At 41.6% G+C, this 14251-nt stretch overlaps 1 protein-coding gene across 1 annotated transcript in view; it reads left to right on the forward strand.

Moving 5' to 3' along the window:
- The first annotated feature begins 12033 nt into the window (after nt 1-12033).
- Chic2 (cysteine rich hydrophobic domain 2) overlaps nt 12034-14251 on the forward strand; it is a 49646-nt gene continuing 47428 nt past the window's right edge. The window contains exon 1 of the mRNA XM_026385571.2: nt 12034-12478. Coding sequence (XP_026241356.1) covers nt 12360-12478 — 119 coding nt within the window. The 5' untranslated portion in view covers nt 12034-12359. The remainder of the gene's footprint in view (nt 12479-14251) is intronic.

Consider the following 14251-nt stretch of genomic DNA (forward strand, 5'->3'; position numbering starts at 1 on the left):
TGAAAGGTAATTTAGAGTTGGCTGATTATAATACAGCGTGAAAACACATGTGTACTGCTTTTTATCTAGGGTTTTCTCCACCCTGATTAACAACAACAACAATATCATCAATAACAACTAACATCTATGGAGTGCTTATCATTCTTCATATGCATTATCTCATTAAATCCTTGCAACATTCTGGGAGTGAGCACTATAATTAGCTCTACTGCACAGACCAGGACAACAAGTGTTGAGTCAACTCTTCCCCCAGTTTCTTATACATGATTCTGAGGTTGTTAAATATTTGGTGAAGTGCATATGAACTTTTAAATAACTACCTAGAAGTTGTTCATTATACTGAATCAAAATACTTAGCTTCATTTTCTCATCAAGTTTACAATTTTTCCTTCTTCTCTCCCTTTAGTGGAAACTTTTACCCATAGAAACACTAGGGATCTTAGATCCTAGGTGTACTTCACCCTTTTAGGAACCATTGAACTGGAGTAAGTCATTTCACTTCATTTTCTGCTGAAGTTTATGCATTTGAAATAATATCTCTCTGTTTAGATCCCTAGGGTGTCATGAGTGTTAGATGTGACATTGTAATGAACATGTTTTGTAAGATGTAAAACAATATGTAAACATTGACATAAATATTATTGATATAATATTATTTCAACTCTTTTCTTTGCCTTATCATTTCCCTTACATTTGTTTTTTAATAAAGCCATTGTATTCCCAAACAAGTTCACATCCAAATATCTTCCAAATGGTGCTATTAACTACAACAACAAAATAAAAGCAATGAGAAATTCTCAAGAAGTTTACTTAGAACTATTTTGTTCTTGCAAGCCCAAGTTATTATCTTTGTAAGTAAGTGATTTAATTTTCTGATCCTCCAATTTATCTCTAGTCCAGTTTCAAAGAATACATTGGTCTTTTTAAATTCATGAAGTACAAATTTTCAGATGATCTCTAAAGCCTAAAGTCATTCACATATCTCCTTCTGTGTTCAACATCTCTAGGAGCAATATAATACCTTGAATATTGAAGTCCTAAAGTTAACTGATTTGAAAGAATTTGTTTTTTAAAAACAGTTCTGCATAAGAGTAACTCATGTTTTAAGAAGAGATTGAATATAAATGTATTATAGGGAATTTTATTATTATATATAAGTAAAAAGAATTAATCAAATATAAATAAAGAGACATCTGAGAGAAAGTCTAGGAAAGTGGAGGAAGGAGAATGGGGGAGAGGAAGGGGGACAGGAGGGAAAAGGGAGAAGGACAAAAGGGAATCATGAGCTGAAATGGATTCCATGCACATATGAGTTTATTGGGAAGAACCCAACTACTATGTATAATTATAAAGCTCTAATAAAAGAAGAAGGAGAAGAAAAAGAAGGAGAAGGAAAAAGAAGAAGAGGAGGAGGAAGAAGAAGATCAAATACCAGAAAATAGAAAAGTAAGCCGAATTCAGTGGCACATTCCTGTAATCCGTGACTGTGGTGGGTGAGGCAGGAGGATTGCAAGTTTGAGGCCAGCCTCAGCAACTTAGGGAGACCCTGTGTCAAAGTAAAAACTTAAAAGGGCTGGGTATGTATCTCAGTGGTAAAGTGTCCATGATTTCAATCCCTGATACAAAAGAAAAGAAAGAAAGAAAGAACAAACGAAAGAAAGAAATTTGAAAAATGTGAATGTAGGCATATTCGGAAAAAAAAAAATTTAGGGAAAGTCCTCTTCTAACGTCCCAAATGTAACTGAATACTACCTAAATTCAAGTCCGAAGGCCAACATAATAATAATTATCAACTCCAACCCCTTCCATATTCATATGCAAAGAACTATAGAAAAATCTTAACACTGGTAAGTAAGGACATTGGCTTCCAGGGAGAGTTCTAAAAAGTTTGAAAGTGGATTTTCATATTATCTGTTCATAAGCAAATTTTGCTGGTACTTCTCAGGCCTTTAAGGAGAAATCCAGTATCTTGAAAGTTGTGTTCCAATTGTCTATGTAAGTGTGGCACTATGGCTATGCTACAGAGGCATAAGACAAAACAACTTCTTTAAAAATATGCCTTACAGAACTTTTCCAGATGTGATGCACACGACTATAATCCCAGCTACTTAAGAAGCTGAAGCAGAAGGATCAGAAATTTGAGGCCAGCCTGAGCAACTTAGCAAGACTCTTTCTTTAAAATCAAGTTTAAAAAGGGTGGGGATATAGTTCAGTGGTAGAATACTTGAATGTGTGAGGTCCTGGGTCAATCCCTACTGAGGAAAAAAAAAAGAAAGAAAGAAACTTTTATACATAGGAAAATCCAAACAAACCAACAACAATAGCAAAAACTTAAAACTTCACAAATTAAGAGTTTAATCAATCTATTCAATCTATTTTTCTTTGTCTTTCTACACTATCTATCTATCTATCTATCTATCTATCTATCTATCTATCTATTTATTTATTTTTAGCAGTACTAGAGATTGAATCCAGGGGTGTTTAACAACTGAGGTACATCCCCAGCTCTTTTATTTATTTATTTATTTATTTATTTATTTATTTATTACTTTTGAGATATGGTCTAAGTTACAGAGTCTGGCCTCAAACTTGTAATCTTCCTGCCTCCACCTCCAGAGTAACTTGGATTAAAGGCATGTACTTCCACATCAGCTTTACTCTTTCTTATGATATCTTGAGTTAGGAAGAAAGGGCTAATCTCCTTTTCTTCTGGCCTTGACCATAATAATTATCTATTGCTACATAAAATCACTCAAAATGTAGTGCCTTAAAAATAACAGTAACAAGCTGAGCATGCTGCCATGCACCTGTAGTCCCAGCTACCTGAGAGGCTGAGGCAGGAGAATCACTTGAAACCACAAGTTCAAGAATTTGAAACAAGTATGAGCAACATAGCAAGGTCCTGTCTCAAAACAAAAAACAAAGACAATACTGCTAAGTAAATCCAGGGTCTCAAATGTGCTAGACAAATACTCTACCTCTTCTTCAACCCCATATCTTTGCTGAGCTGTATCACTAGCCCATAAACATTTATTCTTTCTTTTTTTAATATTTAATTTTTAGTTATAGGTGGACACAATATCTTTATTTTATTTTTATGTGGTGCTGAGGATCGAACCCAGTGCCTCACGCATGCTAGGTGAGAGCTCTATCTCTGACACAACCCCTGCCCTACTCTTTCTTTAAAAAAGAAATTTTTTTTTAGGTGTCCATAGAGCTTTATTTTATTTATTTATATGCAGTGCTGAGAATTGAACCCAGTGCCTCACGCATGCTAGAAAAGCACTCTACTACTGAGTTTCAACTTCAACCCAACATTTAGTATTTCTGATGATTTCTGTAGGTTAGGGATTGAAGAGTGGCTTAGCTAGAGAGTCAGGCACAGGGTCCCTCCCGACGTTGCAGTCAAGGTGTTATTTAGGGCTACTGTCATCTGAAGGCTTGACTGGGGTGGACGATCTGATTTGGGATGGCTTGCTCATATCATTGGCAGGAGGCCTCACTTCCTCTTCGTGTGAATCTCCACAGGGCTCTTTGAGTTTCCTCATGACCTGGACCTGACTGCTTCCACTGTGGGTGATTTAAGAGGACCATTTGGAAATTAGATCTTTTGAGATCTTAGAAGCCACACACTGTCACTTTCACAAACCCCATTGGTCATATACGTTAGCTCTATTCAGTGTGGGAGGGTACTAGAAAAGTGTTAGAGCAGATACGTAGTCTCATAGGAGGTCATCTTGGAGGTTAACGATAATACTCATTTCAATTTTGTGATTTTGAGCCCCTAGTATTAAGAAAGTTATTGGACAAACAAAGGCTGAAGGGAGTCAAAGAGTCAGTCTTTGACTACTGGCTGACTACTGGGTTCCAATTTGGGGACTTAAAACTACCTTCCTGGAGGAAATGTTGTTGAAGTAAATGGGCATATTTAGCTCAAAGAAAAGAGACATGGGATGGGGACTCTAGTTCCTATCACACAGGAATAGACTAGTTGTGTGTCCCAGAGACTGAAATGAGAATAGTTGAAGATAGGTTCCATGACTCTCGGATTCTAGGTAATATTCAAGGACTTGGAATGAAAAAAAAAAAAAAGTCAAAACATAATCCCAAACTTTAAGAATCCAGTCTTTTATGTGGAAGAACACAAGAGTATTTCCCCATAAGTTCAATATGCTCTAGATACTTCATATAATTATTGGAGGTATTTAGGTACAGAGGGAATCACCACATGATGTACACTGTTATATGGTTTTGAAGGCCAGTATGGACTACATGACTTCTGGGCTCCATTCTTGATTGATGAGCCTATGATTTTGGGAGCAACTGACAGTCCCTTTATGAACTGAAATCATAGTAGTGAGGAGAGCCTGGCACAACTTGTATTTCATATTTATAGTGTTGGTTTAAATTGGATTGTATTTAGATAATATTTTGATATACATATTATTTTAAAAGAATTAATGCCCACCATGTAGGTTTCTCAAATGGGAAAATCCACATTTTATAATAGATTTATTATAAAATATTTTAGGGATATAGTTTGAACTAAATATTCAGTGTGAAATTACCTAGAAAAAATTAAAAAATGATTTTATACAATGTAGCCATCTATTTAATATTCATTAAGTACTAATTAAATGGTGTAGCTATTGGGAAGATAGAGGTATGTCACCTGACTATTTCCCCGCTGGAATTTAAACCCATGTGTGCCGCAGTCTGGCTGGGCACAATTCAGGAGCCACTTGCCAAAAGAAACGAACTTTATTTTTAGAACCACACACCGCACCACACAGCTCCTCAGGAAAAACCCTCAGAGCCCAACTGCCACCACTGGCTTCTCACAAGCATCTCAACCTCCCCGACTCCTCCTGCTCTTGAGGCCGATTGGCTGGGTCGCATGGGCGGAGCCAAAAAAGTCCCCCAATGAGCAGCTCCGTAGTCTGAAAGGGCGGAGAAACAGCCCAATGAGCATCACCGCAGAGGAGCCAATGAGTTGGCAGCTAGAAGTTGCTGGGGCCGCTGTGAGCCAATCATCAGTTGGCAGCTGGAAGTTTGCTGGCAGCTGGAAGTTTGCTGGGGCCCCTTCTGCTATGGCTCTCAACATCTCCCCCTCTCCGTTTAAACAACAAGCATGTGGCTTAGGGACCGTGCCTGCCTTATGTTGTCCAATAGTACATATGGTCCTTACCCGTAACCGGATGAGCTGACCTCAAGGCGTCACCCTCCTGTCTTAGGTTGGTACCATTGCAATTGGATCTTACCCATTATTGACTACCGGTTCAGCACACAGCCACACCTGTGGATAGGTCTTTGTACCAGCGGAGAGGGGGGGGGTGAGGTTCTTTGCCTCACCTCTGTTGGCTCCCAAATTTTAGCTGAACAACCATGACAAGCAGAAGGGAGGAAGATACACCAAGCCAAATGACGGCTCCTTTTGGAAAAATTGTACCACTGATGACACCATCAGCAAAAAAAACCCAACACTACCACAAGTCGCTGCACCAACAGATAGTTCACAATGCATACAAGTGAGTTTACAATGCATACAAGTGATACATAGTCCAGGCAAGTTCTGCAAGCAGTTCAGTGATAGCTCCTTTTGGAAAAAAAAGTCCCCCAGTGAGCAGCTCCGTGGTCTGAAAGGGCGGAGAAACAGCCCAATGAGCATCACCGCAGAGGAGCCAATCAGTTGGCAGCTAGAAGTTGCTGGGACCACTGTGAGCCAATCATCAGCTGGCAGCTGGAAGTTTGCTGGCAGCTGGAAGTTTGCTGGGGCCCCTTCGGCTGTGGCTCTCAACACGTGGTATCATGGGGAGTGGGGAAACAAGTTTTTAGGCTCAAGTCCTGATTCTACCATTTCTTAGTTATGTGGCCTTGGGCCAGGTTACCTTGCACTTCAGTTTGCATGACATATAAATAGCAATGAAAAGGATACCAATGTGGTATAGATGTTTGTAAGGCTAATGGGGTTGTTATGTTACACAGTGCTTAGAATAGTGCCTGCCACACTATGTGTGTGATGAAAGCATTTGTTCTTCCCCCAAACAAAATCGGTTCTGCCCTCAGGAAGCCCCTAGTCTAGCTTACACCATCTTCCTTCCCTCTCCCTTAGTTGCCTCAGTTGTATGGAAGCTGAAGAAGATAACTGTTGCTCCCTGGAGATCTTTTGTGGAGTTGTATTACACATGGCTTTCCTCAAACCTGGGACACTGGAGCAGCAGCTTTGTTTCCCATGATTCCCTGGGTACCAAAAACTATCTAAGTTTGGGGCATATCCTGCATATTTTAGGTCACATGTTCACTACTGGAATTGGAGGTACAATCAGCTTAACCCAATCATGTGACCTGAAAATGGGGAGATAGGATTTAGCAAAGATTCTGCTGTTGTGATGCAGAATGCATACTATTTGCAGAACAGGGGAGGATGATACATGCACGGTGGCTGGACTACTGGGTTCCAATTTGGGAACTTAAAAATACACATCTAATAGTGTCATTGCCCAACTTCCCATCTTCAGCATCTTTACTCTCAGGATGAATTTCAAACTTCTTACAAGGACCATCGGGTTTCCATGAACTTCTTTGACTCTATCTCAAATTTTTTTTAATTGTTTAGATTTTTTATTGATTTTTAAAAATTTTTTAAAAATATAAATGACAGTGGAATGCATTACAATTCTTATTACACATATACAGCACAAATTTTCATATCTCTGGTTGTATATAAAGTATGTTGACACCAATTTGTGTCTTCATAGATGTATTTTGGATAAGGATGTCTATCACATTCCACCATCTTTGTTAACCCCCTGCCTCCTCCCTTTCCCTTCCACCCCTCTTCCCTATCTAGGATTCATCTATTCCTCCCATGCTCCTCCTCCCTACCCTACTATGAATCAACCTCCTTATATTAAAGAAAACATTTGGCATTTGTTTTTTGGGGATTGGCTAACTTCACTTAGCATTGTCTTCTCCAACGCCATCCCTTTACCTTGCAAATGCCATGATTTTGTTCTGTTTCATTGCTGAGTAAAATTCCATTGTGTATATATGCCACATTTTTTTTATCCAGTCATCTACTGAAGGGCATCTGGATTGGCTCCACAGTTTAGCTATTGTGAATTGTGGTGCTATAAACATTGATGTGGCTGTGTCTCTATAGTATGTTGATTATATGTCCTTTGGGTATAGACTAAGAAGTAGGATAGCTGGGTCAAATGGTGGTCATTCCCAGTATTCCAAGGAATCTCCATACTGCTTTCCATATTAGCTGCACGAATTTGCAGTCCCACCAACAGTGAATGAGTGTACCTTTCCCCCACATCCTCACCAACACTTATTATTGTTTGTCTTCATAACAGCTGCCATTCTGACTGGAGTGAGAAGTCTTTTCTCTGCCTTCCTCAACATGATCTAGCCACACTGGCTTTGGTTTGTACCTCATATGTACCATCTTCTTTTCTGCCTCAAGGTCTTTACACATACTGTTCCCACTGTCTGGAATTTTCCCCTCTCTTCTCTCTTCTTCCTTACCCCTACCACTTTGCTTAGTTCATAGCTTAAATCTCTTCTTCTCTGAGAATAAATTCCGATTTCTCAGAGTGAGTTAGTTTTGTTTACTACTCTCTTTGGCTCCTGTACTTCTCCACAGGACTGATCACACTTCCAAGAATTATTTATTTTCACAATTATCTCCCCAGTGGACTTTGTGTTCCATGAAGGCAGAGCCTCTGTCTCATGTACTGTCTTACTGCTAAGTCTCCATTTCCTAGCATAGTGTGTGGCAGATGGGAGTCATTCAGTGTACATTTGTTGAATGAATGAACAAATGAGGATTTATATGCATAACAAAATAATACAGCTTGAGTATTAGTCTGGTCAAGCTGATATAACACAATATCATAAACTGGGTGGCTCATAAACAACAAAGACCTATTTCTCACAGTTCTGGAGCTAGGGAGTCCACAATCACAGATTGTCAGATGTAGTGTCTGTTGAAGGTCCACTTTCTTTTTCACAAATCACTGTCTTTTTACTATATCCTCACATAGTGGAAGAGTGCAAATGAGCTCTCTAGGGGTTATTTTCTAAGGGCATTAATTCCATTCACGAGGGCTTTATTCTCATGATATAATTATGTCCCAAAGGCCCTACATCCTAATACCATCACCTTAGGGATTAGAATTTCAACAGACAAGTTTTTGTGAGGACATAAACATTCAGTCCTTTGTAGACTGTGTGGCTTAAACAACAGAGATGTATTTTTCCCAGTTCTGATGACTAGCAAATTAAAGATCAAGGTGCCATCCAAATTTTTTCCTGGTGAGGGTTCTCTTCCTGGCTTGCACTCAGCCATCTTCTTGATAGTTTCTCATATGGCAGGGAGGAAAAGAGCAAGCTCCTGCTGTCTCTTCTTCTAAGAGTACTAATCCTACCAGGAGGACTCCACCATCAGGATCTCATCTAAACCCAATAGGCCCCATCTCCAAATACCATCACGTTGAGGGTTAGGGCTTCAATGTATACATGGTGGGGTGCAATTCAGTCTAAAGCACTTGTTTTATCTCCTCTGATCCTTGATAACCCCACGACACAGGTTCTATTTTAGGATGAAGAAAAATAAACTTAGACCATTGAATCTTCCAAAGGCTTCTCAGCTAAGTAGGGACAGAGCTTGGAGGCTTTCAAATCCAGGAACAATTGCCTCACCAGCAACTCAAAACTGGCAGCCCCCCGAAGCATTATCCTGTTTGGCTTTGAGTCATTTTGGTCTGAAGGTAAATGTGAAAGTATGGGAGACAGGAGTTGAAGGGGAACTCAAATGGAGAGGAGTGCACACAGGCATGGGAACTCAGCAGGGCAAAGAAGAGCTCCTGAACATGGAGGGAAAAGATACTGAAATGGGTGGTTGGGGAAAGAAGTTTGACAGGAAACTGAACCCTGGAAGGTTGGGGGTGGAGTTTGGAACTATGATGTCAACTATCATAGGGAAATGTTTGACTCATCTTCCCTCACCCTCTTGGCCTTGTTCCCACGTCCCACATCCCTTTTCTGGCACTGATAGGTTTTTTCAGAACAGGAAAAAAGAAGAGCCAAAAAAAAAAAAAAAATTAACCCCCACCTTATACCCAAACAGTGGGAGTTACAAAGATCTCTCTGTTGAATAGTTCTTACAGCAAGAACATTTCTCCCACATTGAACCAATGTTAAGATAGATAGGGGTGAGATTCCCACAGTCCTCCAAAGCTTAGTTAACTCATAGCTTTCTGGAAATAGCTTCAGTAACCATATTGCTCAATTCACACAACATTTATGGAGCTCCTTCTCTGAAATAGGAACTGTGAAAGTGGCTGGAGTTGTGTTTGGCTCGCTCTGCCCTTGGGTCATGGTGAGCTTTGTGATGATTAAGGTACTTCAGGTAGCAGCCCCTTGTCTTGGTCACTGTTTATACAAAAAGGTGAATTCTCAGCCACAGCAGATGGGGGTGGGCTGTGTTGGGAATAGGCCTACCTTCCTCCCTTATGCTTTTATCTTACCTTCCCATTTGAAGGCACTCCTTTGAGTGTAGCCATTATCCTCCTGGTTCCTGCTAAGAAGAAAATTCAGAAGCCTGGAATATCCAATGTGTTGGTGTTGAAGCCCTGAGTGATCATTAAATAACTGTGTGGCCATGAGAGAGTCATATGGCATTTCTGAAACTGAAGAAAAAACGTCTTCCTGCTTACTTTACAGGGCTCTTGGGGGAAAATATCCAATGATATATTACATATGTCACTCATAAACTACAAAACATTACATAATGCCAAAAAAAAAGTGTAGTGATTTTCTCTGGTCTTGGTGGCACACACCTGTAATTCCAGTAACTTAGGAGGCTAAGGCAAGAGGATGGCAAGTTTGGGGCCAGTCTCAGCAACTTAAGTGTGATGACCCTGTCTCTAAATAAAAAGGGCTACGAGGGTAACTGAGTAGTAAAACACCCAGGGGTTCAATCCCCAGTACTGAAAAAAAAATTGTAATTCTCATAGTTAATGAACTGGATGGGTCCTTTAGAATGCCTATTGTCACTCTTTATTTACTGAGGGCTTGGTCCTCTTCTAAACGTTTCATATTTCACATATTAATCTGAACAGCCCAGTGGGGTAGGTACTATTGTATCCTTCTTTTACATGTGAAGAACAGAGAGGTAAGTGACTGGTTCAGGGTCACATAATAAGTGACAGAGCCAAGATTCAAAAGCAGGCAGGCAGGTTGTAGAATCTACTGTTAACTACCAGACCAAGCTGTCTCCTTTGTGCTCTACTACAACATCTACATAGACTTCTGAGCACCTGATGGAAAACTATAATTGTTTCCTTTAATGGATAAGGTACTGAAAGCAAAGGAGTCGTGTTCACACACACACACACACACACACACACACACACACCTGTTGTTTGTGGGTTTTTTTTTTGTGTGTGTGTGTGTGTGATGGTGATATATTTTCAGTACTGGAGACTGAACCCAGAGCTGGAATATGCTAGGCAAATGCTCTAACAATGAGCTATATCCCAGCCCTTTTTATTTTTATTGAGAGAAGAGTCTAGCTAAGTTGCCCCCATAGAGTAGCTGGGATGACATATGTGCCCCACCATGCTCTCTGAGTGTGTCTGCGTGCTCAATCTCTCTCTCTCTCTCTCTCTCTCTCTCTCACACACACACACACACACACACACACACACACACACACACTCTTGCAGAGTTCCTGATTCGTAGTTGAAGCTCATTAACTATTTGTTGAATGAATAAAACCTCTGAGATGGTATACAAGACTGATAACAACCACTGTTTTTCTTCCACCTTTATTTGATTGACTATGCACATTTTCTCCAGCCATTTCCAATAGGAGGCTGTTTGGCATTTCTCCCTGTCCTTATTGTCCTCCTTTCCACTTTTTCTACTTGGACAATGACCCATGTAAAGTAAACTTCAAGGATGTTAACACTATACTTGGATAACAGTCTGACACACTGGGTCAAATAGGACTATCCCTTCATCCCCCTAAAAGTAGACCCTAATTATTCAGGAATCTGTCCTCAGGAGCCCACTTCTGCCCCTGTATTGTTTGCCTGACAGGTTCTTGACTATGAAACCAAGTATTCAAGGTGATTCTTGGGCCTTTACAAGGCAGATAGGCAGAATCTATGAAGACAACTGTCTTTCCTTCCTCCCTCCCTCATAAACAGCAAAATATTCTCTGTCTCTTCTAAACATTTCTCTCTCTCTCTCTCTCTCTCTCTCTCTCTCTCTCTGTGTGTTTTAAGTTTTTGGTCAGAAAGAAAACAAAATTCTCTAAGGTTTTAACAGAAGAAAACAGATGATGCTTTGTAAGGGATTTGGGGCAGGAAACTGCATCTTCTAATCTGGAATCTGGAAAATTTATCAATTTTGTTTCATAGCATAACTAGTGGAGATTTCTTGCAAGAAATAATTATCAGTACCACTGGCCTCACAAATCAGACTATATTCAAAGGGCTAAAAAGGGACAAGTTTTTGAATTTGGAGGTTTTGGGAAGTCCTGTAGTACAGTGGACAGGAATGTGTCTTGTTGGTCTCCTCATGTTGGGAAAGTACAGACTGTTGGTTCTCATCACAAACTCAGAAGAAAAAAACTGACAAAAATCGAGATTATTAGATAACTGGCAATCACACGCATGATTCATTCCTTATTCCAACCAGGGCTTTTATTTTCGGTTGTTTGTTTGGGTTAGAGATTACTTTGGGGAACTGTACGTCCCACCGGACACTCCAAACTCGTTTCTCAAGTCGAGGTCAGAGCCTCCAATCCTTAGGGCCACCGCCTTCCGGGTCCGCGACCCAGGAGTTGGCGGGCGGGGCCGCGCCGGCGGGAGCGCGCGCCCCAGCGTGCCGGTGGGTGTTAAGAGAAGGAGGACGCCGTCCTGGGAGCGCGCGAGGCCTCACGTGCGCGCGCGCGCCCGCCCGCCAGCCGGCGCGCCCACGCACGCTCCCGCCCCCACTCCCGGGAAGTCTCGCGATGCGGTAGCCGGCTGGTCCCGCTGCGGGTGGCTCCGGCTGTTGCTGTGGTTGCTTGAGTTGCTGCTGCGGCGGCGGTGCTGGTGGAGGTGTGGGCCCCTGGGCGGATGTTGACATTGTGTTGTTGTTATTGCCGATGGTAATGGCGGAGGCGGTGGCGACGGTTCGGACCCCATCCGTTCACTAGCCGGAGTCGAGACAGACGAGAGCGAACTCCGCGGCCTGAACCGGCAGCAGCGACTCCCTCAGCCTCGCCGCCTCGCCAGCCGGAACCCCGGCGCCAGACCCTGGAGTCAGGCCCCTGGGGCAGGGGGGCTCGGAGGCACAGAATGGCGGATTTCGACGAGATCTACGAGGAGGAGGAGGACGAGGAGCGGGCCCTGGAAGAGCAGCTGCTCAAGTACTCGCCGGACCCGGTGGTGGTCCGCGGCTCCGGTCACGTCACCGTGTAAGGCCCGGAGGAGGGCGAGGACGGGAGGTGCAGGGCTGGGGTGGGCCCCACCTACTGCCCGGGCGTCCCCTTCCCCCCCGGTGTCTGTCCGGTGTCGGGGACCTTCGGGAAGAGCAGGCGACCAGGAAGTGAGAACTTGCCTTATTTTCGTTTGTTTAGGTCTCCAAAGAGGGGGCCGCCCCCCACCCCCTGTCCAGCAGGCCCTGCAGGCCTGGGCGATGTGCCGGATCCCAATAGGAAAGGTTTTTCTTTAGGGTCTGCCTTTCCAGGCACCCCTTCCACCCTCGGGTTGGAAGTGCAAGTATTTATGAGGTGCCTCCCCCTCGTTTTCTCGCCCAGTTACCCTGTGGTTCTCTGTGCCTTTGAACCTAGTGACATATGGCTCAGAGGCCAGATCTGGGCCTGTACAAGACCCCAATGACCATTGGCAATGAGGTTTACTGTCGAAGATCTGTGTTTCACACATACCCACAGGTCTTCCCCAACAGAGTTAATTTCTGCGGAGCTAATGCAAGTTCCTGTAGTTATATGTGATAAAAATATATAGATGAGCAGAAATTTAAGTTATGCAGAAATATATATGTTTACAATGAGTTAAAAAAAAAAGTTACAATCTGCTGATATTACTGAGAGCTCCCAGCAATGTAAGTTGTACCTTGGGGCATGAATTCTTGATTGGCTTCTTCGTTTGATAAAGGTTCTTGTAAGTCTTTGGAAACATCAAAAGTTCCAAATTATTCAAACAATAAGGAATGAAAGCTTTCTGAAAAGGTCATGACTAATAAAGGAATGTGAAGACTTGGACCAAATAATGAGCTGTCCGGAAACAGGAAGTTTTGTAATGTTTCTCTGAAGTCCAGAGTTTTGTCCAACTTGAAGTATTGATACTCTTTCATGTTAGATCTCTTGTTCAAATTTCCATACTTTTCCTGTGCCTCTGCATTTCACCTTTTCACTAAAAGCCAGCAAGTCTGAGAATGCCTGGAACTATTTTCATTATATTTTGGTATAGGGTGAGTGGGATGTGCTTTTAGTAACTTAGTGAAACAGTAAGACTTCTCATATAAAATTGTCAGCAGAATCTTGTTTTCCCAGAACATTTTTTGACCAGCCATATTGGTGTGTAGGTATGCTTATGTAATGCTTTGATTCCTTTAGCACCTGTTAGTTTATATTCAGGTGACTTAAAGGGTAAAAATATTGCATAATCACTCAAAGCATCATGACAAGACAATGGAGTTTAGCACCACAATAACAGTAAGTGTTTTAACTGTCATTATCAGCTTAATTAAGAAATAAAATAAAATATTATTTATTTATTTATTTATACTAGGGATTGAACCCAGGGACACTCAATCACTGAGCTACACCCCACCCCCCACCCCCCACCCTTTTTTTTTTTTTTTTAAATTCTGAGGCATAGTATCCCCAGGTTGTCCAGGCTGGGCTCAAACTTGCAATCCTGCATTGGTTGGGATTATAGGTGTGAACCACCATGCCCAGCTATATATTAAAATTTTTAACATATATCACAGAACATTTTTAGTGTCATAACCTGTCATTTCATTTTTAGTTTGACTCTTAAGACTTTTTTTTTTTTTTTGCCTTGTTTTAAACCTCAGAAGTATATGGATGTTGAAGGAAGCATCCAAAGTTTTTCATGTGTTCTGTCCTTTCCTCCGCATTCCTGATGTCAAAGGAAAGCTGCTAAAATTTAGAAGGTTCAACTAGGGCTTGGGATGTTAGCTCAGTGGTAGATTACTTGCCTAG

This window comes from Urocitellus parryii, chromosome 10, assembly GCF_045843805.1.
Source record: "Urocitellus parryii isolate mUroPar1 chromosome 10, mUroPar1.hap1, whole genome shotgun sequence".
NCBI lineage: Eukaryota > Metazoa > Chordata > Mammalia > Rodentia > Sciuridae > Urocitellus > Urocitellus parryii.